A 25,006-nucleotide genomic window follows, 5' to 3' on the forward strand; every position below is an offset into this window, starting at 1 on the left:
CTGTACCCAATAAGCAGTTACTCTCCATGCCCCCCTGTCCCCCACCCCTGGCTATCACCAATCTGTTTCTATAGATTTACCTATTCTGGATATCTCCTCTAAATTATATCATATAATATGTGACTTTGTGTGTCTGGCTTCTTTCACTTAGAATATTGTTTTCAAGACTCATTCATTCCCTTTTATTCCTGAATGATATTCCACAGTCTGTCCATTTATCCATTGATAAACATTTTGGTAGTTTTTGGCTATTGTGATTAGTGCTGCTTTGAGCATTCCTGTATAAGTATTTGCTTGGGTAACTGTTTTCTGTTCTTTGGGGTATATATCTAGGAGTGAAATTGCTAGATCATATGTAATTCTACATTTAATTTTTTGAAGAACTACCAAACTATTTTCCAAAGCAACTGCACCATTTCACATTCCCACCAGCAATATATGAGGGTCAGTTTCTCCACATCCTTGCCAACGCTTGTTAGTTTCCATTTTAACTTTTGGTTTTTGTTATAGTCATTATCACGATTGTGAAGAGGTCTCTCGTTCTGATTCTGATTTGCATTTCCCTAATGACCAGTGTTGTTGAGCATCTTATCATGTGCTTGTTGCCCATCTGTACAACTGACCCTTCGTATCTGTAGGTTCTGTATTCATGGATTCAACCAACCATGAATCAGAAATATGTTTTTAAATTCCACAAATTTTAAAAAAGCAAAACTTGAATTTGTCTCACACTGGCAACTATTTACATAGTATTTACATTGTAGTAGGTATACATAATCTAGAGACGATTTAAAGTATACAGGAGGAAGATGGCAGAGGAGTAGGACGGGGAGAACACTTTCTCCCCCACAAATTCATCAAAAGAGCATTTAAACGTCGAGTAAATTCCACAAAACAACTTCTGAATGCCGGCAGAGGACATCAGGCACCCAGAAAAGCAATCCAACTCTTCGAAAGGAGCGCGACTGAACAAAGAGAAGAAATACAACTCCACCCATCAGAACACCGACACAAGCTTCCCTAACCAGGAAACCTTGACAAGCCACCTGTACAAACCCACACACAGCGAGGAAAAGCCACAATAAAGAGAACTCCACAAACTCCCAGAATACAGAAAGGACACCCCAAACTCAGCAATTTAAACAAGATGAAGAGACAGAGGAATAGCCAGCAGATAAAGGAACAAGATAAATGCCCACCAAACCAAACAAAAGAGGAAGAGATAGGGAATCTACCTGATAAAGAATTCTGAATAATGATAGTGAAATTGATCCAAAATCTTGAAATTAAAATGGAATCACAGATAAATAGCTTGGAGACAAGGATTGAGAAGATGCAAGAAAGGTTTAACAAGGACCTAGAAGAAATAAAAAAGAGTCAATATATAATGAATAATGCAATAAATGAAATTAAAAACACTCTGGAGGCAACAAATAGTAGAATAACAGAGGCAGAAGATAGGATTAGTGAATTAGAAGATAGAATGGTAGAAATAAATGAATCAGAGAGAATAAAAGAAAAACGAATTAAAAGAAATGAGGACAATCTCAGAGACCTCCAGGACAATATTAAACGCTACAACATTGAATCATAGGGGTTCCAGAAGAAGAAGACAAAAAGAAAGACCATGAGAAAATACTTGAGGAGATAATAGTTGAAAACTTCCTAAACTGGGGAAGGAAATAATCACCCAAGTCCAAGAAACCCAGAGAATCCCAAACAGGATAAACACAAAGCGAAACACCCCAAGACACATATTAATCAAATTAACAAAGATCAAACACAAAGAACAAATATTAAAAGCAGCAAGGGAAAAACAACAAATAACACACAAGGGAATTCCCATAAGGATAACAGCTGATCTTTCAATAGAAACTCTTCAAGCCAGGAGGGAATGGCAAGACATACTTAAAATGATGAAAGAAAATAACCTACAGCCCAGATTATTGTACCCAGCAAGGATTTCATTCAAGTATGAAGGAGAAATCAAAAGCTTCTCAGACAAGCAAAAGCTGAGAGAATTCTGCACCACCAAACCAGCTCTCCAACAAATACTAAAGGATATTCTCTAGACAGGAAACACAAAAATGGTGTATAAATTCGAACCCCAAACAATAAAGTAAATGGCAACGGGATCATACTTATCAGTAATTACCTTAAACGTAAATGGGTTGAATGCCCCAACCAAAAGACAAAGACTGGCTGAATGGATACAAAAACAAGACCCTACATATGTTGTCTACAGGAGACCCACCTCAAAACAGGGGACACATACAGACTGAAAGTGAAGGGCTGGAAAAAGATTTTCCATGCAAATAGGGACCAAAAGAAAGCAGGAGTAGCAATACTCATATCAGATAAAATAGACTTTAAAACAAAGGCTGTGAAAAGAGACGAAGAAGGTCACTACATAATGATCAAAGGATCAATCCAAGAAGAAGATATAACAATTATAAATATATATGCACCCAACACGGGAGCACCGCAGTATGTAAGACAAATGCTAACAAGTATGAAAGGAGAAATTAACAATAACACAATAATAGTGGGAGACTTTAATACCCCACTCACACCTATGGATAGATCAACTAAACAGAAAATTAACAAGGAAACACAAACTTTAAACGATACGATAGACCAGTTAGACCTAATTGATATCTATAGGACATTTCATCCCAAAACAATGAATTACACCTTTTTCTCAAGCGCACATGGAACCTTCTCCAGGATAGATCACATCCTGGGCCATAAAGCTAGCCTTGGTAAATTCAAAAAAATAGAAATCATTCCAAGCATCTTTTCTGACCACAATGCAGTAAGATTAGATCTCAATTACAGGAGAAAAACTATTAAAAATTCCAACATATGGAGGCTGAACAACACACTGCTGAATAACCAACAAATCACAGAAGAAATCAAAAAAGAAATCAAAATTTGCATAGAAACGAATGAAAATGAAAACACAACAACCCAAAACCTGTGGGACACAGTAAAAGCAGTCCTAAGGGGAAAGTTCATAGCAATACAGGCACACCTCAAGAAACAAGAAAAAAGTCAAATAAATAACCTAACTCTACACCTAAAGCAACTAGAAAAGGAAGAAATGAAGAACCCCAGGGTTAGTAGAAGGAAAGAAATCTTAAAAATTAGAGCAGAAATAAATGCAAAAGAAACAAAAGAGACCATAGCAAAAATCAACAAAGCCAAAAGCTGGTTCTTTGAAAGGATAAATAAAATTGACAAACCATTAGCCAGACTCATCAAGAAACAAAGGGAGAAAAATCAAATCAATAAAATTAGAAACGAAAATGGAGAGATCACAACAGACAACATAGAAATACAAAGGATCATAAGAGACTATTATCAACAATTATATGCCAATAAAATGGACAACGAGGAAGAAATGGACAAATTCTTAGAAAAGTACAACTTTCCAAAACTCGACCAGGAAGAAATAGAAAACCTTAACAGACCCATCACAAGCACGGAAATTGAAACTGTAATCAAAAATCTTCCAGCAAACAAAAGCCCAGGTCCAGACGGCTTCACAGCTGAATTCTACAAAAATTTAGAGAAGAGCTAACACCTATCCTGCTCAAACTCTTCCAGAAAATTGCAGAGGAAGGTAAACTTCCAAACTCATTCTATGAGGCCACCATCACCCTAATACCAAAACCTGACAAAGATGCCACAAAAAAGAAAACTACAGGCCAATATCACTGATGAACATAGATGCAAAAATCCTAAACAAAATTCTAGCAATCAGAATCCAACAACACATTAAAAAGATCATACACCATGACCAAGTGGGCTTTATCCCAGGGATGCAAGGATTCTTCAATATCCATAAATCAATCAATGTAATACACCACATTAACAAATTGAAAACAAAAACCATATGATTATCTCAATAGATGCAGAGAAAGCCTTTGACAAAATTCAACATCCATTTATGATAAAAACTCTCCAGAAAGCAGGAATAGAAGGAACATACCTCAACATAATAAAAGCTATATATGACAAACCCACAGCAAACATTATCCTCAATGGTGAAAAATTGAAAGCATTTCCTCTAAAGTCAGGAACAAGACAAGGGTGCCCACTTTCACCATTACTATTCAACATAGTTTTGGAAGTTTTGGCCACAGCAATCAGAGCAGAAAAAGAAATAAAAGGAATCCAAATTGGAAAAGAAGAAGTAAAACTCTCACTATTTGCAGATGACATGATCCTCTACATAGAAAACCCTAAAGACTCCACCAGAAAATTACTAGAACTAATCAATGATTATAGTAAAGTCGCAGGATATAAAATCAACACACAGAAATCCCTTGCATTCCTATACACTAATAATGAGAAAACAGAAAGAGAAATTAAGGAAACAATTCCATTCACCATTGCAACGAAAAGAATAAAATACTTAGGAATATATCTACCTAAAGAAACTAAAGACCTATATATAAAAAACTATAAAACACTGGTGAAAGAAATCAAAGAGGACACTAATAGATGGAGAAATATACCATGTTCATGGATTGGAAGAATCAATATAGTGAAAATGAGTATACTACCCAAAGCAATTTATAGATTCAACGCAATCCCTATCAAGCTACCAACAGTATTCTTCACAGAGCTAGAACAAATAATTTCACAATTTGTATGGAAATACAAAAAACCTCGAATAGCCAAAGCGATCTTGAGAAAGAAAAATGGAAATGGAGGAATCAACCTACCTGACTTCAGGCTCTACTACAAAGCCACAGTTATCAAGACAGTATGGTACTGGCACAAAGACAGAAATATAGATCAATGGAACAAAATAGAAAGCCCAGAGATAAATCCCACACATATGGACACCTTATCTTTGACAAAGGAGGCAAGAATATACAATGGATTAAAGACAATCTCTTTAACAAGTGGTGCTGGGAAATCTGGTCAACCACTTGTAAAAGAATGAAACTAGAACACTTTCTAACACCATATACAAAAATAAACTCAAAATGGATTAAAGATCTCAACGTAAGACCAGAAACTATAAAACTCCTAGAGGAGAACATAGGCAAAACACTCTCTGACATACATCACAGCAGGATCCTCTATGACCCACCTCCCAGAATATTGGAAATAAAAGCAAAATAAACAAATGGGACCTAATTAAACTTAAAAGCTTCTGCACATCAAAGGAAACTATTAGCAAGGTGAAAAGACAGCCTTCAGAATGGGAGAAAATAATAGCAAATGAAGCAACCGACAAACAACTAATCTCAAAAATATACAAGCAACTCCTACAGCTCAACTCCAGAAAAATAAATGACCCAATCAAAAAATGGGCCAAAGATCTAAATAGACATTTCTCCAAAGAAGACATACAGATGGCTAACAAACACATGAAAAGATGCTCAACATCACTCATTATCAGAGAAATGCAAATCAAAACCACTATGAGGTACCATTTCACACCAGTCAGAATGGCTGCGATCCAAAAGTCTACAAATAATAAATGCTGGAGAGGGTGTGGAGAAAAGGGAACCCTCTTACACTGTTGGTGGGAATGCAAACTAGTACAGCCACTATGGAGAACAGTGTGAGATTCCTTAAAAAACTGGAAATAGAACTGCCTTATGATCCAGCAATCCCACTGCTGGGCATACACACTGAGGAAACCAGAAGGGAAAGAGACACGTGTACCCCAATGTTCATCGCAGCACTGTTTATAATAGCCAGGACATGGAAGCAACCTAGATGTCCATCAGCAGATGAATGGATAAGAAAGCTGTGGTACATATACACAATGGAGTATTACTCAGCCATTAAAAAGAATACATTTGAATCAGTTCTAATGAGGTGGATGAAACTGGAGCCTATTATACAGAGTGAAGTAAGCCAGAAGGAAAAACACCAATACAGTATACTACTAACATATATATGGAATTTAGAAAGATGGTAACGATAACCCTGTATACGAGACAGCAAAAGAGACACTGTTGTATAGAACAGTCTTATGGACTCTGTGGGAGAGGGAGAGGGTGGGAAGATTTGGGAGAATGGCATTGAAACATGTGAAATGTCATGTATGAAACGAGATGCCAGTCCAGGTTCAATGCACGATGCTGGATGCTTGGGGCTGGTGCACTGGGACGACCCAGAGGGATGGTATGGGGAGGGAGGAGGGAGGAGGGTTCAGGATGGGGAACACATGTATACCTGTGGTGGATTCATTTTGATATTTGGCAAAACTAATACAATTATGTAAGGTTTAAAAATAAAATAAAATTAATTAAAAAAAAAAGTATACAGGAGGATGTGTGTAGGTTATATGCAAATATTATGCCATTTTATATAAGTGACTTGAGCACCCAATCCCCCTTAGATACCAAGAGGCAATTGTATATCCTCTTTGGAGAAATGTCTATAAGCCCTTTGCTCATTTTTAAATAGGTTGTTTTTCTTTTGGTAGTTGAGTTGTTAAAGTTCTTTATATATTCTGAATACTAGACCCTATAAAAATTTATGATTTTTGAATATTTTTTCTTCTTCCATATGTTGTCTTTCTACTTTCTTGATGATGTCCTTTGATGCACAAAGGTTTTAAATTTTAAATTCAATTGATCAATTTTTCTCTAGTTGCTTATTCTTTTTTGTCATATCTAGGAATACTTTGCCAGATCTAAGGTCATGAAGATTTATGTTTATGTGTTCTTCTAAGAATTTTATAGTTTTAACTATTATACTTAAGTCATTGGTCTGTTTCCAGTTGGTTTTTTGTATATGGTGTGAGAGAGAGATCCAGCTTTATCTTTTTGCCTATTGATGTTGTCCCAGCACCATTTCTTGAAGACACTATTTTTCCCCATTCAATGGATTTGACAAGTTCATCAAAAGTCAGTTTGCTTAAGATGTATGGGTTTATTTCTGGAGTCTCAATTCTACCTCATTGTGTTGTATGTCTATACTTATGTTAGTGCCACATTGCTTAATCTTATAGTAAGTTTTCAAATCAGGAAGTCTGAAACCTCCAACTTTGTTTTTATCAAGATTTTTGACTGGAGTCCCTTACAATCACATGAATTTGAGGTTTGGCTTTTCTATTTCTGAAAAAAAAAAGATGTAAGGATGACTTTGAATCTGTGGGTTGTTTGGAGCAGTATTACCATTTTAATATTGCCTTCCAATCTTTGAAATTGGGATTCCTTTTTGCTTGTTTAGGTCTTCTTTAATTTTTTTCAGCAGTGTTTTCTGGGCTTTCTGAGTAGCTCAGTAAAAGAATCTGCCTGCCAATGCAGGAGATTGTACAAATCCTTCACCTCCTTGGTTAAATTTATTCCTAAGTATTTTGTTCTTTAGGATGCTATTGTAGATGAAATTATTTTTCTAATTTTCCTTTAAGATTTTTCATTGCCGGTGTATAGAAATACCACTTAGATTTCTATGTTAATCTTGTACCCTGTTTTTTTTGTGTGTGGAATCTTTAGGGTTTTCTACATATAAGATCATATCATCTGAGAACAGAGATAATTTTACTTTTTTCCTTTCCAGTCTGGATACCATTTATTTCTTGTCCATTCACTCTGACTAGAACTATATGTACACAGTCAGGTAGGAGCAGTGAGAGTGGGCATCCTCGCCTTGCCACTGATCTGAGGGTCTCATTTCCCCACTCTGTTAGATTCCAGCTCACAGATCATCTTCCCTGACCACCCTACCCCGAAGAGCAGAGTCCACCTCACCCACACCCCAGCCTGGAACTTCCTAATCTTTTGCTTGGCTTTATTTTCCTTTGTGATGTTTAGTACTGTCTGATATCTTTACACGTTTGCTTGTTACCTGTCTTCTTTCACTAAACTGTAAACTATTCCCTGCTGTCCACCTAGTGCCAAGAAAAGTACCTAGAACATAGGAAGGACTCAATAAATTGTTAATTGTTGTTCAGTCGCTAAGTTGTGTCCGACTTTTTGCAACCCCATGAACTGCAGCATGCAAGGCTTCCCTGTCTTTCACTATCTCCCGGAGTTTGCTCAAACTCATGTCCATTGAGTCAGTGATGCCATCCAACCATCTCATCCTCTGTCTCCCCCTTCTCCTCTTGCCCTCAGTCTTTCCCAGCATCAGAGTTTTTCCACTGAGTCAGCTCTTCACATCTGGTGGCCAAAGTATTGGAGCTTCAGCTTCAGCATCAGTCCTTCCGATAAATATTCAGGGTTGATTGCAACTCAATAAACATGTTGCATGAATAAAGGTGTGTGTGTGTGTGTGTGTGTGTGTGTGTGTATGCAATTTTTCAGGCTTCCCAGGTCGCACTAGTGGTAAAGAACCTGCCTGCCAATGCAGGAGACATAAGAGCCGCAGGTTCAATCCCTGGGTCGGGAAGATCTTCTTGAGGCTTGCATGGCAACCCACTCCAGTATTCTTGCGTGCAGAATCCCATGGACAGAGGAGCCTGCTGGGTACATAGGGTCACACAGAGTCGGACACAACTGAGCAATTTGGCATGCATGCATGGAATTTTTCATAACCGGAATGAAATAATTTATGCTATTCTGTAAGCTTGCTTTTGATAGCTTACAGTGAACGGTGTTGGATTATTGATCTCTGAAGAAGAAGATTTAGCTTCGGGACCAGGGACCAGGCTTGATCACTCAAGAACTTTTGTGTAGCAGAGTTTTATTAAAGTATGAAAAGGGACAGAGAAAGCTTCTGACATAGACATCAGAAGGGGGACGGAGAGTGCCCCCCTTGCTAGTGTTAGCAAGCTGTTTTATGTCTGTTAGAAAGTTATTAATCAGATAAGAAAGACACCTCAAGGCTGACAGAGTTTCACCAGGCCCCTGTCCCACAATGTGCAGATTTGAGATAGGATGGCACGTGGTGTGTCATCCCCCAGCCATAAAACAATTGATATGAGTACAGGTTTTTTGAGCTATTGTCGGCCAAAAGTTAGTCTTAGGTGGAACCATTTTGAAGAAAGGCAAATACATAGTTTTCATTAACATAGCTTAAGGAAAACATTTCCAGAAGAAAAACGCATTGGTTAGCTCAAGGTTTGAGAAAAGTTAAGTTCAGGTGGAACCAGGTGTCATCATAGCAACACAGAATTTTAAGAGACACTTGCAGCCTATTTCCTCCATTTGGAGACCCCTGGCCTTCCTGCCTGTTAACCTCTCACTTTTTCACACATGTTGTCTTGGGCATTTTCCTTCCTTAGTGAGTAGAGCTCTCCATCATCCTTTTGCAGGATCGCCATTGTGTGGATGCCCCATAATTTCTTCAAAAGGCCATCTTGGTGCACTCTATAGCCGCCAACCATCCCCGTGTGTGCCTCTTTGCTCTCTCATTCAGTTATGAGTCTGACACTTTAAAAATATAGTGTCCCAAGTTTCTCCCTATTCGTCTTTTACTAATCTGAGTGTATGTATTTGTTTTAGAAATGTTTCTAAGTTTTTCTCTCATACCAGAACCCTTGTTTAGAGCATTCCAGACCCTGGCATTCGATTATATTTTTCTTTTGCATTTTTTTCTACTTACTGATTGTTAAAATTAATGACCAGCGTTTTCAATAGTGAGCAGTCTCCTCTGACCAAGTTCTAAAGTTCTTCTTTTTAAACATAAGGGGTGCTTTGTTGGAGATCTCTGATTCCCTTTCTCTGAGCCAGTTTGGCACTGGGTCCCCAGAGAGAGAAGCTTTAAGGGCATCTCGGCATGGAGGGATCCACAGGACTCTGGACGGTCCACCTGGGGTCATCGCCAGAGGCTGCCCCAGTGCAGTGGCGCTCTGTGTAACAAGCATCTCATGTGTTTTCAGGAAAGGTCTGGGTCCCCAAGCAGAAGCCGATGGACCCCGTGCTGGAAAGTGTGACACTGGAGCCAGAGCTGGAGGAGGCCCTGGCGAATGCCTCGGATGCGGAACTCTGTGACATCGCAGGTAGGAGGCACTCCTGACGCTTCCCCACGTCCTCTAAAGCATTTGACCTGCATCAGCAGGGGAGCCTTGAGTGATTTATTTCAACATAAATACCCTCTGTTTCTGAAAAGGACTAGAGGAGATGGAAACCTATTACCAAGAACTGAAATGAGTGAAATAGAGATAAAAACACCCAAACCCTTTCCACCTCGGAGCCCATCCTAGAGGAATGTGGGAGGCAGCCTAAGCCCTTCACCAGCCGTTGCATCAAACCCTGCCCAGGCCTCCTGGGAAGAAAGAGGAGAGGGGAGGAGACAGAGGGCTGCCGGCATCTCAGTCGAGGGGGCTCACAGAGGCCTGGAACAGGTCATCTGATTTTAGCACTTTGCGCAGTTCAGAGAGCTGGGCTTGGAGCTGATCACCCCACATCTCATGTTCATACAGCACCCTCCATCTTCCTGTGTGTTTCCATGTGATCTCCACAAACAGCCCCGAAAACTCCAGAAGGTGGCCTGGCATCCAGAGCCCTTCACCACCTGCTCTTGTCGCCTCGTTACTGTCTGGTCCCTGCCCCACTTGTTGGTATCCCTTTGTCGCCGGGGGTCAGGCTCTGGCTGCAGCGTGCCCACCATCATGCTGTGCTCCCTGGCCCAGTGCGGTAGCTGGTCTTTTTATTCAGCAGTCTTGGGGGGCTGCTAACCCTCACCCAGATGATGACAGGCGGGTGGATGGAATAGGGAGAGACTCAAGGCAAGTGGGAAGGGGAGAGGAAAGACGGGGTCAACTGTGAGGCCAGGGGAGGAGTCCAGTTCTCCGGAGTCTAAGTTGGTGTCATTAGTGAAGGTGGGTGCACTAGTCTGCCCAGGCTGCCCTAACGAGATACCACAGGCTGGTGACTTAAACAACAGAACCGTGTTTTCTCAATAGTTCTGGAGGTTAGCTGTCCAAGATCAAGGTGTCCGCAGGGTTGGTTCCCTCTGAGCCCTCTCTCCCGTGCTTGCACATGACCATATCTCTCTGTCACCCTGTGCGTGTGTCCCCTGGGGTCCCTTTGCGTGTCCTAATCTCCTTGTAAGTACACCAGGCAGATTGCATTAGGACCCACCTTAACAGCCTCATTGGCATTTAATCACTTCTTTAGAGACCTTATCTCTGAAAACAGTTACAAATTCTAAGGGGCTAGAAATCACCGTATTCAATATAGTAGAGGGACAAAGCAGGACACAATCAACAATTTTGGAGGGACAAAATTCAGCCGTAACAGTGAGGGAGGGACAAGTGTAGGGAAAATAAGGCCAATGGCCACCCACAGCGGGCAGGTGTATATGAAAGTCCTTGAGTTCTTCCAGGGTCCCCACTGGAGATAGGGAGGTGGGTGTCATCAGTATTGTCAAGCTCTAGGGTCTTGTGGGAGTGGGGTCTGGGGCTCTGGAGCCTAGGGCCCTGGCTGGGGTAGAAGTGTTTGGGAGAAGAGTGGAAATAGGATGAAGGTAACCACCGTGGATACCACGAATGGGTTGGGAACCCAAGGCCGAATCAAGATGGGCAGAGCCTAATGCAAGAGCTAGAGAGACAGTATGAGGGTTCTGTCTCTGGCACTGAGGGCCTGCCGGGAGACTCAGAGGCGAGGCCAGAGGCCAGTGAGGCTGCTGTTGCCAGGGGACTCAGGTGGCTGCAGTGTCATGCTTTTCGCATTCTCCAGCTTTTTGTGCGTGTCATGTACCAGTATGATGACATTCTTAGGGGAGAGGGGGACCGGGAACCAGAGCCAGGTTGCAGCAACCTGAGGAGTGAACAAGGGGAGCCAATGTGTAGACCCTTAACCCAGATAGCCTTTCCTGGGGATGCGGAACATTTGGGAAAAGACAAAGGGCAGTGGCTTGAAGGGTGTCAGGGCTGAGAGAGAAAGGTGTTCTCTTTCACTATGAAGTACACAGCAGTGAGGGTGTGACCCTGGAAATGCAGCACTTAGGTCAGGATACTCAACTGCTTTGCTCATCAAAACCCACACCTGTCACATTAGATCCCACGTTAGGCTCCTGGGACTGTCTTCCCAACTCAGAGTTTGCTTGCGTTCCGGTTCATCTGTGCACCTGGGCAGTGGGTGGGGGGCACAGTCGTCCAGCATCTCCACACTGGCTCACCCCAGCGACTGTTTTTGTCCTGGTCCTTCTCCTCTGATCACCCTCGTGACGTCACGCTCCTCGTTAGGCAGTTCAGAGGGATCATCAAATGACTCCACTGTCAGAACCGCCAGTTCCTATGCCAAAATAGAACTGCAATATCATGCTAAGTTTCTGTCTAGATTTCTTGAAACTATTCCTCTTTATTTTCGCTGGCATGGCTAATTACTAGTATCTATTCATGATACCATACACTTCCAACGCCAGAAATGAGAGCGGGAGCTGCGGGAGGACACCAGCGTTAACTGGCTAGCCTTGGATGCCTACTGTTGTGTGTCAGCTATTTTTGAAAGGTGGCCATGGAAGAAGGTGTGGAACATTTGTTGACCACCAACTATGTCCTCGCTGCTGTGGGCATTGCTTTCCACACCTTGCTGCATTTATTGACCACAGCGATCCTATGAAGTGAGTTTTATTGAAGTCCCCATTTTACAGACAGAGAAAGTCGGCATAGTGAGGTTATCCTTGCCCATGGGTTTGCACTCTGGCAGCTTGGTTCTAGGGTCTGCTCACAACATCACCACCCAGTACACCCTGGATAAAGCCTTCCAGGGTAGGGAAGTGAACACAGAGTAGGGAGATGGGTGCATGGCTGAATCTCAGAGTCAGCCAGGGTGAGGATAGGAATTAGGAAAGGCTCTAGATGTCACACTAAAGCATTGAGGCCTGGGCTGGGGAGTGTTGGGAGAGGCCAGATGAAAGCAGGGGTTTGGGTAGAGAGGTGGTGGTGTTGGGAGGATGAGGGGATGGAGGGGACATGCCCCAGGTGAGGCCAAGGGCCAAGGTGGCCTGTGTCTAAGATGTGTTTCTGAAAGACCAGCTCCTCCTAGAGCTGGATCAGAGGACACATGGCTGAGATGATGAGATGAGTGTGGGCTTTTGGCCTGAGGCTCCCGAAAACAGAGCTGGGTGCCTTCAAGGACTGAGGAGAGCTGCCCAGCCAGGAGTCAATTTAAGAGATGAAGTCGCTGGAGGTGGGACATCTTGCTGGAGTGCTAGGGGTGTTGCTGGTGGTAGCTGGAGCCCCGAGTGGGTGATGCATTAGGGAACGAAGAGGAGGGCGTGCTGGGCACAAGGCTCTGCAGGTCCTCTCTGCGTCCTGCAACTCGATTCTTGGGCAGAGCATTTCTGTTAATTAAGCTTCCAATTGCACTGGACTAACCATAAGAAAGCAGCCTGGTTCCTGCCCATGCAGAGCTGAGGTTAAACAACCCCCGAGGCCAACATGCAGGGACAGGTGGGAGTAAGTGTCCCAGGGAGAAAGGGCCGAGTGCAGGAGAGGACTCGTCAAGTGGTGGGGCCGTAAGATGAGGTGAGGACCAAAGCTGAACCGAAAGGAGGAAGAGTAGAGGTGAGCTAGGCCCGGAGATGGGTCCCAGTGGGAAGGAGGCTCTGAGCTGGGGATGAGGCAGCCCCTCTGAGCTGCTGCTTTACAGGTGCACGTGCGGCAGGCTTGATACCTGGCTGTGATGCGGATGTGTAGGGGGACACCCAGTAGGTGTGTCAAATGAGCCAGACCTGTGAACTCTCACTCACTCACTGTTTTCTCATCTGTGCATTCACTCACGAGTCAGCGTATACTGCTGGGATGAATCAGATCCAGTCCCTGACCTGGGGGCCCCAGGATGTGATGAAGAGGACAGAACAGAGACATACAAATATCAACATGCAGTGTCACCATAGGTGATGAGCAATGTGCTGGCCCCCGACTGTGCTAACTCCTTGGCACGTGGCCTTGAGTTGTAGCTCTGAGGCCACTGGGAGTCAGCTGCAAGCAAGTGCGTGATCACTGCCTCCCCTCCCCAGTCAGGGGTATGACCTTGACTCACCTTTGGGGAACTTTCAGGCAGGGCAGTACCCAAGAAGGAATTGAGGGTAGGGATACTTACCCTTCAGAACACCAAGGCCACCCCAGGGTAGTTGGTACCCCCAGCTCCTGTGATGATCAGAAGCAGTCTTAATCAGACCACCCAGCTTCTGCTGTACTTTGATGTCCTTAGACACCTCTTCTCCCCCGACACTACAAGGGACAGGGTATGGCTTATTCAGGAGTAGCTGGTTCAGCTGCTCTGAGGTCCTGGGCTAGAGCCAGCTTCTCTCACCTGCTCCTAGGATGCAGGAAATACCTTCTGGCCATCTGCCTGAGTCAGCCCGAGCACTTGGCAGCTGGGGGAGCCAAGGATGTGTGCTGCTGTCTCTCTGTGTCCTAAGTCAAATCACCAACTGAGTGAACCCTGCCAAGGCAGAGTGAGGAAAGAGAACTCGATGTTCTTTTTCAGAGTTCAAAAATAGGCCTTTTTAAGTTTTGAGGAAGATCTAGACTTTTTTTTTTGTAAGAAATCACATTCCCCTGTGCTAAATTCAGCCCTACCAGTATCTACAAAGAATGGAGCAGCAGGCAATGTTGATGTGCTGTGTTTCTGTCACTCATTCCTGGTGACACGGAGTGTGCAAAACCAAGCAAGGAGAAAGTCATGGTTTGGTCCTTGGGTCAGGAGAAGGGAATACTGGCTTCGGAGCCACCGGGCAGTCTGCTCAGTGGTGGAGATTTTACTTGGCCCCTCCCCGTCCAATCCTCCTCCCTCTCACCTTCTTAGAACTTTGAAAAGTGAAAGTAAAGTTGCTCAGTCGTGTCCAACTCTTTGCGACCCCATGGACTGTAGCCTACCAGGCTCCTCCATCCATGGGATTTGAAGAATACTGGAGTGGGTTGCCATTTCCTTCTCTTTGAACTTTAATCTCCTCTGAATTGCAAAGTTGTTTTATTTCTTCTTATGACTGCTATTGATATACATTACCTCCTAGAATATATGTCGTCTGTCTTTAGAATTCTGAGGTCGAGGGGAAATGTTAGAACTTTAGACCAGTTGGTGACCTAGTATGTGGAGGTGTGGGTGAGAACATTAACTTAGAAGCCAGGAGGGTCTTCACCAAATCGTCTTTGACCAACCATTACCCTCTTGAGTTGACTCATTGGAAAAGACTCTGATGCTGGGAGGGATTGGGGGCAGGAGGAGAAGGGGACAACAGAGGATGAGATGGCTGGATGGCATCACTGACTCGATGGACGTGAGTCTGAGTGAACTCCGGGAGTTGGTGATGGACAGGGAGGCCTGGCGTGCTGCGATTCATGGGGTCACAAAGAGTCGGACATGACTGAGCGACTGATCTGATCTGATCTGACCCTCTTGAGCCTGCCAGAAAAATGGGGGTTGACAGTACCTGTCCTGGATGCTACTTGTAAAAATCAAACACTATAAGATGGTGAGAAATTGTCATGTGGCTATTAAGGCCCATGAGAAGGTAAGAGATCATCCCTCAAACATGATCCATTTTAGAGGTGAATAGACTGAGGCGCAAAAAGTGGAAGTCATCTGGACAGGGTTACTCAGTAAATTAGTACCAAGGCTTACCCAGAGTCCAGGTCTCCTTCCTCCATCCCCCAGCACTTCCTTGTAACCTTCCTGCCTCGGGCCCCTCTTTCTGGACCATTATGGAAAGCTATCATTCAAGCACAAAACGCATTTTCCATTTTCCCACCACTCTATACACTCTAAGCCAGAGAAGCCATCTGAGGTTACATCTTTCCTATGATTCCCAGCAACCTTTACAAACTGTTTTTCCAACCCTAAAACCCAGCAGCAGCCCAGAACCACCATCAGAGCCGCTGTCTGGGTGGGGCTGGAAGAGCCCACCCCAGAAGGTGACTCCAGGTGATCTGATGCACCTGCTGCTGACTCAAGCCTCAGCTCCCTCTGCCCACGGAGATGCAGCCTAAATTAAGGCCCAAAGAGCTCAAAACAGTGCAGAAGCCTCTCTCCTTACCAGTTCTTAACGATGAGCAGGCAGGTCTAATTTTAGCCGAGAAGACTCATAGAATGTGAGAAACAGAAGGGACTTTCAGATCATCTTGTCTTGTGGTTCTTAGCTCCCACTGAGCATCAGAAATCATCCAAGGAGATTAAAAATACATCTCCAGAGATTAGATCAGTTTGTCCAGGAGGACCACTGGTATTGTAAAGTTCCTGGGTCATTTGTATGTGTAGCCATGATTGAGAACCAGTGGTCTAGTCTTACCCCTCATTGTACAGAAGAAGCTGAAACCCAGAAAGGGGAGTGGACTTATCCAAGGACACAGCAGCATCAAAGGCAGAGTCAGGACTGGAACTTGGGTCTCTTGACTCTTCACTAAAGCTTCCCATGTTATCTCTCTAACTAGAAATTGCATCTAATGAAATGGCCAGGGGAATTTTTTTTTTCTTTTTAATTAACAAATGTTTACCAAATCATCTTCTGAAAGAGGTCCAAGACAGAGAATACTCTTCCCTGATCTCTGGAAGCCCACAATCCAGTAGGGGAGACACACATATACCCAGATAGCTGTAACACAGTTGACTATGACTGTGAAAGGGACACCAGATGCTGTGAGAGAGCTAGAGGGAAGGTGGAATCCAGGAGGACTTCTGGGAAGGAAGCATTATTCCAGACTTAAAGGATGGGGATGTAGAGTTGTTGGATCAGATACTGGATGTTCAGTTGGATTTGAATTTCAGATAAACAATAAGTTTCTCATGGAAAAAGTTCTCAAATTCTGAATGGGGCACACTAATATCAGAACATTATTAATTATTTATCTGAAATTACAGCTTAACTGGGTATCCTATAATTTTATTTGCTAAATCTCAAAACTCTCCGGTGGTGGGGTGGGCTGCATTTCAGCAGTGGGTAGTGTAGATGGAAAGAGGCTCACCAGCAAATGGGTGGCATTGGCAGAAGCAGGAGCAGCTGGTGAGGGCGTGGTGCCCTCTGCCACGTGTCCAGCTTCAGCTCCGTCCGTCTTCAGTTTCCCCCTCTCCCTGGCCGGTGGCTTCCTACCCACCATCCCTCTGTCCAGAATATTCTACCTTCTTTCTTTTCACTTGGCCAACATCTCATCGCTCCCATCCCTCTGTCCTCTTCTCCCAGAACACATTGAACTTTCTCTTTACAACACTCAGCATACTCTGCACTTACATTTTCAGTTGTGACTTGCTTAGTCTCTAGTTCCCTGAAGATTGTAGGCTGCATGGCAGAGGCCCTGTCTCTCTTATTCCTCGCTATCCCCACCCCCCCACCCCAACCCAGAGCTGGACACGTGATGCTGGCACTCAGTAGATGCCAAACAAATGAATGGATGAAAGAATGACTGATCAGGAGAGGGATACAGTCAGGTTTGCATTTCCAGAGAGATCTTTCTGACTGCTCTGTGCTGTATGCTGCTGGGGGAGGGTCGAAAGAGACTGAAGCCAGCATACCAGTGATTCCGCAGCTGGAATCACTGGCGAGAACTGATAGGGCCCTGACCAGGACAGAGCTGATGGAGTGGGAGATGGGACAAGTGAGAGACCCGGTACAGGAGGGTGAGGATTTGGGGGGAAGGGTGCCATGTGACTGAGGTTCTACCCCAGGGGACCGGCAGGATGAGAAGATGAGAAACAGGAGTTCTGTTTTGGTCAAGTTGGGTTGGACATGTCAGGGGGACACCTAGGAATCTGAGGCCAGGGACTAGAGACACCTAGGCTGGGGACAGAGATTGGACAGTCACATCAATAGAGGCAAGAGTAAAAACCAAAGTGTTTCTTACCATTTCTGTGAGCAAAACTTCCTGGGGCGTGGAATGTCTGTGCCTGGGAAGCTGTCTGTCTGAGAGGCGCGTCACGGGCCCTTGTGTCCCTGCAGCTATCCTCGGCATGCACACGCTCATGAGCAACCAGCAGTACTACCAGGCCTTGGGCAGCAGCTCCATCGTGAACAAGGAGGGACTCAACAGTGAGTACCGGCCCCGCTCCCTGCCCACTGCGAGGGCATCTCGGAAGTGAGGGATCCTCCAGAGTCTCACTACCTCCGCCCACTCTCTGCAATCTCATTGCAGAAGATTTCAAATTCTACTAGCTAAAACTGCTCACCTCTTCTTTTTACTCTCCTGGGATCCTTGTGACTTGATTACAAAGGCCTTCCCCATCCCAATATTATCAGAACATCCTCCTTTATTTTCTTCTGTAAGTTTTAGAGATTTACTTCTTATTCTCCACTTCTTAATCCTCCTGGGGTTCATGTTTGTGTGTGGTGTGAAATGAGATCAAGCTTTCATTTTCTTATATCAATATTCCATTGTCCCAGCACCACTCCTTGCAAAGTCCGTCCTCTCGCCTCTGGTTTGGGGCTCCACCCGGATCATAAATGTCCACGTGTCCACACGGGTCTGTCTCTGGGCGCCCCTCCTGCTCCACAAGTCTCCTTGTCCTTTCCTGTGCCAACATTACATTGTCTGAATTTCTCCGCTGTGTTGTTTCAAGCTGGTAATTTGGCCCCAAAGAGAAATGAAGGCACCCACAGCACAATTACCCTTTCCTCTGGAAGGCCTACACGTTTCTTTCCCACCCAGTCTTCATTTTATCCTCACAGGAACCCACTGGGTAGAACGACTGTTCACACCCTACCGTGAGGACACCGAGCTTCAGGCAGTTTAGTGAATTCACCTGGTTCTTGCAGGTTGGCAGATGCATTGTCCAAGCAGGGCCCAGACTCCAGGCCCCATCCATCACCATCCTCCTCCAACCCGTCCCCTCAGTAACCCCCAAGAGGCCCAGCCTTCCATGTCCCTGAGCTCCACCGCCACTTCCTTCTGATGTCCTTGTGTCGAGGGGAAATGACGCCCCATCTCTGTGAGCCATCTTCCTGTTGTCGGTCACTCTAGGTGTGATCAAACCTACACAGTACAAGCCTGTGCCTGACGAAGAACCAAATGCCACAGACGTGGAAGAAACACTGGAGAGGATAAAGAACAATGACCCAAAACTTGAAGAGGTCAACCTCAACAACATCCGGGTGAGGCCCCCTTCACTCCACTTCCCCTGTTGTGGGAGTGTGGGGGAAGCCGAGTCCACTCAGACCCAGACAGCCCAGACCAGACTGCACACAGACACCAGTGTCCTGCTTGGACTCTGGGTCCTTCTGGATCAGGAATAGAGGCAAAATTTTGGGGTAGGAGGACAGTATAAACCAGGACAGCCCATCATCTTGGTTTCCTTCGGGGCCTGACATCAGACCCAGATGTTCACCACAGCCAACCCAGGTTCGACTCTGGAAACCCACCACCTTATCCACAACACTGAGAGCTTCTCAGAGATAAATCATGAGTCAGACACATATGGCTACACGGGATCTGAAGGCTGGAAAAGCCTGGTGCCCACCACGTTCGTGGGGTAACCCAAGCCTGGGGAGGGGCCTAACCCTGAACCTGTGTCTCCTGCACGTATTCAGCCTCATTCTGCAACCCTAGATGGGAACCATTGGCCCAGTGTCCAAAGCCATACTCTAGGCTGTTGGCCCACATCTCTTTGGACCCTTCCTGTGTGACCACCAGGCAGAGCGGAGACGGGTGGACAGGCTGTGGGAGGAATGCAGGAGCAGGCCCAGCTGCCTGCTCACCTGCTCAGCCCGGGAGCCAGAGAGATTAGTTCTCAGGGGGTGTGGATGTAAGCTAAGAAGTGGGCCCCTCACTTCCCAGCTCGCTTTTCCTTTCTTCTCCACTTTCTTTTAAGTGGCTGCCAGCCTCGTGGCATAATCAGATTGGAAACCTGCGCCTGCAGTGTCTCCTCCACCTGGCCTCCCTGAGCTTTGCTCCCATGGGGGATAAAGTGACACTCTGAAATGCGAGATCCATTCGGGTGCCTCCGCTATCTGCCGTGTGCGCCATGGGAGACACTGGCACAATTCAGAACTGTGCACCCTGGCAACGTCTATGGGCTCAGAGAAGCGTGGGATGGAGGGACCTGGCCACGGCCCTGTGCCTTCTGGAGCCTCAGGGGCCTCAGAAGTGGGCCTCAGGGCCCACTGTGGGGCCTCAGGCAAGGGCTCGCCCTTTTCAGGCCCATTTCCCCTCTGCATGTGAGGCAGTTGGACTAGGTCAGTGGTATTCACTTGAGATTAAAAAAATAATAAATGCCAATGCCCAGTCCCTCTCCCCACAGAGATTCTGATTTTATTGGTCCAGGGCAGGCCTGAGCATCAGCATTTTATGAAAGTTCCCTAGCACCTCCGATGTGTGGTAGAGCTGAGACTTTCTGGGACAGATGTCTCTTTAAGATTGTCTAGGGCAATGCCCCACCTTAGTTTACGGAAACAAACTCAGAGAGGGGCAGACTCCCCCAGAGTCACACAGCAAGTCAGAAACATTGCCTGCTGCACACACCCACAGGCCTGAGCTCTCGGCACAACACTCTCCTGCACCTTTGCCTTGATGTTTTCCTGCTCCTTCGGTCTCTGCGTGTACAAAGAGAAAACTACAGGTGCTACCTGCAATGTTCAGGGAGGACTTTCTCAATCTGTTTACCAGAAAGTTCTCCCCAAATCTCAGCCATCTGGGGCAAAGCAGGAACCCTCTGCCCATTCAGCTCTTTGGTCAGAGACATGCTGGACATCAGGTTGCATCAGGTGATGAGAGAAGTACTGTCCCATCTCTCTGCCCTGCCTGCCCCTAGCAGGGCTACTGATCACTGCTTGACTTTCTCTCTGCAGAATATCCCCATACCCACTCTGAAGGCGTATGCAGAAGCCCTCAAAGAGAACTCGTATGTGAAGAAGTTCAGCATCGTGGGAACACGGAGCAATGACCCTGTGGCATTTGTATGTACCTTTCTGTCCTGTTGCCTTGAGAGTGGGAGGCATAGAAACAGGAAAGTTGACCTTTGTGGCCTCAGGACTGGCCATGTGCCACCGATGAAGAACCCTGTGTGGTGAGGTGTGATGTGGTGAAAGACACAGGGCTAGGAGCCAAGAGGGAATGTGGACAGAACAGCCATTAGCCAGGCACCATCTGTACATTATCCTAGTTAATCTCCACAATCATCCCAGATCCCAGAGGTGCAGAGCTCCCCACTTTACAGATGAAGAACGTGGGGTAGAGGGAGCTCAGACAACTTGCTTTGTCCAAAGTTTCACAGCAAGTGAGAAGTGGAGTTGAGATTTAAATGCAAGTCACGTGGACCTTAAAGTTGGATCTCTGTCTCCACTCTTGTGTAGACAAGGGCCTGCCCCTCCCTGGTCCTCAGTTTCTCCATATCTAAAATTATTGTCTTCATTGGTGGTTGCCAGTGATCAATTTTATTTGATCTTTCCTGTGTCTTAAAAATAATTCTGATTAGATTCAGTTCATTCAGTTCAGTCTCTCAGTCATGTCTGACTCTTTGTGACCCCTTGGACTGCAGCACGCCAGGCTTCCCTGTTCATCACCAACTCCCAGAGCCTGCTCAAACTCATATCCATTGAGTCAGTGATGCCATCCAACCATCTCATCCTCTGTCATCCCCTTCTCTTCCTGCCTTCAATCTTCCCCAGCATCAGGGTCTTTTCCGATCAGTCAGTTCTTCGTATCAGATGGCCAACGTATTGGAGTTTCAACTTCAGCATCAGTCTTTCCAAAAAATATTCAGGACTGATTCCCTTTAGGATTGACTGGTTTGATCTCCTTGCTGTCCAAGGGACTCTCAAGAGTCTTCTCCAACACCACAGTTCAAAAGCAGCAATTCTTTGGTGCTCAGCTTTCTTTATAGTCCAACTCTCACATCCATACATGTCCACTGGAGAAACCATAGCTTTGACTAGATGGGCCTTTGTCAGCAAAGTAATATCTCTGCTTTTTAATATGCTGTCTAGGTTGGTCATAGCTTTTCTTCCAAGGAGCAAGCGTCTTTTAATTTCATGGTTGCAGTCACTATCTGAAGTGATTTTGGAGCCCCTAAAAATAAAGCCTGTCACTGTTTCCACTGTTTCCCTGTCTATTTGCCATGACGTGATGGGACTGGAAACAGTGGAAACAGTGGCTGACTTTATTTTTTTGGGCTCCAAAATCACTACAGATGGTGACTGCAGCCATAAAATTAAAAGACTCTTCCTCCTTGGAAGGAAAGTTAGGACCAACCTAGACAGCATATTAAAAAGCAGAGACATTACTTTGCTGACAAAGGTCCATCTAGTCAAGGCTGTGGTTTTTCTAGCAGTCATGTATGGATGTAGGAGTTGGACTATAAAGAAAGCTGAGCGCCAAAGAATTGCTGCTTTTGAACTGTGGTGTTGGAGAAGACTCTTGAGAGTCCCTTGGACTCCAGGAAGGCCAACCAGTCCATCCTAAAGGAGATCAGTCCTGGGTGTTCATTGGAAGGACTGATGCTGAAGCTGAAACTCCAGTACTTTGGCCACCTGATGTGAAGAGCTGACTCACTGGAAAAGACCCTGATGCTGGGAAAGATTGAGGGCAGGAGGAGAAGGGGACGACAAAGGATGAGATGGTTGGATGGCATCACCGACTCAATGGACATGGGTTTGGGTGAACTCTGGGAGTTGATGATGGACAGGGAGGCCCGGTGTGCTGAAGTTCATGCGGTTGCAAAGAGTCGGACATGACTGAGCGACTGAACTGAACTGAACTGATGGGACTGGATGCCATGATCTTCGTTTTCTGAATGTTGAGTTTTTAAGCCAGCTTTTTCACTCTCCTTTTTCACTTTCATCAAGAGCTCTTTAGTTTCTCTTCACTTTCTGCCATAAGAGTGGTGTCATTTGCGTATCTGAGGTTATTGATATTTCTCCCTGTAATCTTGGTTCCAGTTTGTGCTTCATCCAGCCCAGCATTTCTCATGACGTACTCTGCATATAAGTCAAATAAGCAGAGTGACAATATACAGCCTTGACGTACTCCTTTTCCTATTTGGATCCAGTCTGTTGTTCCATGTCGAGTTCTAACTGTTGCTTCCTGACCTGCATATAGGTTTCTCAAGAGGCAGGTCAGGTGGTCTGGTATTCCCATCTCTTTCAGAATTTTCCACAGTTTGTTGTGATCCATACAGTCAAAGGCCTTTAGCGTAATCAGTAATGCAGAAGTAGATGTTTTTCTGGAATTATCTTGCTTTTTCTAAGATCCAACGGATATTGGAAATTTGATCTCTGATTAGATTAAATTGTATTTATTATAAAGTAGCCATCAACTCCTTTTTTTAAAATATTCAATGCATATTTATGGAGTGTTTATGTCCAGCACTGAATTAGGCTCTGAGAATACAACTGTGACCAAGATAGTCACAGCTCCCACTTTCATGAATGTAATGGTTCATGTAGACAGATAAAGAATAACAGTACAGTATGATTACTACAATACTAATAGCAGGTTAAAAGGTACATGAATTAGCCTACCAGCCATGGCAATTAACCATTTAGTAGCAATAAGTTTTGTTGATAGCCACAAAATAACTTGCTGGGATTTCAACTGGGATTGCATTGAATCTATATCAAAATGGGAAGAACTGGTATCTTGATAATATTGAGTTTTCTTGTACATGAATAGGGAATATATCTCCATTTATTTAGTTCTTCTTTGATTTAATACAACAGGGTTTTATAGTTTAGCTCCTATAGATCATATACATATTTTGTTAGCTTTATACCTAAGTATTTCATTGTTTGAAATGAAATTGTTTGCTAATGTAAATGGTATTGTACTTTAAATTTTACATTCCACTTGTTCATTGCTATCTATGGGAAAGCAGCTGACTTTTCTTTATTAACCATATCCTACAACCTTGCTATAATTGCTTATTAGGTCCAGGAGTTTTCTTTGTTAGTTATTTTGTATTTTCTGTGTAACCAATAATGTCATTTGCAAACAAGTGCAGTTCAGTCACTGAATTGTGTCGGACTCTTTGCAACCCCATGGACTACAGCATGCCAGGCTTCCCCATCCATCACCAACTCCTGGAGCCTGCTCAAACTCAGGTCCATCGAATTGGTGATGCCATCCAACCATCTCATCTTTGCAAACAAAGACAGTTTTATTTCACCTTCCCAATTTATATGCTTTTTATTTCCTTTTCTTGCCTTAGTGCATTGGACAGAACTTCTGTTACAGTGTTGAAAAGAGGGTTGAAAGGGGGCATCTTTGCCTTGTACCTAATCTTAGAAATAGTTTCAAATTTCTTACCACTAAATATGAAGTTAACTGTAGGGTTTTTTGTTTTTTTGTTTTTTGGTAGATAATCTTTATAAATTTGAGGAAATTGCTCTCTGTTCCTAGTTTACTGAGACTTTTTATCATGCATGGATGTTGGATTTTGTCAAATGCTTGTTTTGCATCTATTGAAATGACTGATTTTTCTCTTTTAGCTTGTTGATGTGATGGGATATCCCACTTAGTCATAATTCAAAATACTTTATGTTGAGATTTCTTATTTGATCCATGTGTTATTTAGAAGTGTGTTGCTTAATCTCCATGTATTAGGGGAGTTTTCTACTTATCTTTTTGTTATTGAATTTCTAGTTTGATTCCATTATGGTCTGAGAACAGACATTGTATGATTTCTGTTCCTTTAAATTTGTTATAGTGTGTTTTGTGGCCCAGAATGCGGTCTATTTTGGTGAATGTTCCAATGTGCGTGAGAAGAATGTGTATTCTGCTCTTGTTGGATGAAATAGTCTATAGATGTCAATTATATCTAGCTGACTGATGGTGGTGTTGTGTTCAGTTATGTCTTTCCTGATCTTTGACCTGCTAGAGCTGTCCATATCCATAGAGGTGTATGGAAGTCTGCAGCTATGATAGTGGATTCATCTCTCTCTCTCTTTGCAATTCTATTAGTTTTTGCCTCATATAGTTTGATGCTCTGTTATTAGGCACATTCTCATTAAGGATAGTATGTCTTCTTGGATAATTGACCCCATACTATCCTTCTTTATCCTGATAAATTTCCTTACTTTGAGGTCCATTCATAGCAATCAATTATTTTCTCATTTTTAAAATACATAGGACATTTCCTTGGTTGTTTTCGAAACGATAGAAATAGCTCATAGTCTCTCACTGCTGCCAGTGGAGAACCTCTGGTTAGATGTTCTCTGA

The 25,006-nt window shown here is 44.2% G+C and overlaps 1 protein-coding gene across 5 annotated transcripts in view; it reads left to right on the forward strand.

Annotated features, from left to right (window-relative positions):
- Nucleotides 1-25,006, forward strand: part of TMOD1 (tropomodulin 1) — a 94,811-nt gene that overhangs the window by 45,089 nt on the left and 24,716 nt on the right. For all 5 annotated transcript variants that reach the window (XM_070375600.1, XM_070375595.1, XM_070375596.1 and 2 more), the window contains 4 exons: nucleotides 9,800-9,919; nucleotides 17,800-17,889; nucleotides 18,818-18,948; nucleotides 20,641-20,748. In XM_070375600.1, coding sequence (XP_070231701.1) covers nucleotides 9,800-9,919; nucleotides 17,800-17,889; nucleotides 18,818-18,948; nucleotides 20,641-20,748 — 449 coding nt within the window. The remainder of the gene's footprint in view (nucleotides 1-9,799; nucleotides 9,920-17,799; nucleotides 17,890-18,817; nucleotides 18,949-20,640; nucleotides 20,749-25,006) is intronic.

Source organism: Bos mutus, chromosome 8 (assembly GCF_027580195.1).
Source record: "Bos mutus isolate GX-2022 chromosome 8, NWIPB_WYAK_1.1, whole genome shotgun sequence".
NCBI lineage: Eukaryota > Metazoa > Chordata > Mammalia > Artiodactyla > Bovidae > Bos > Bos mutus.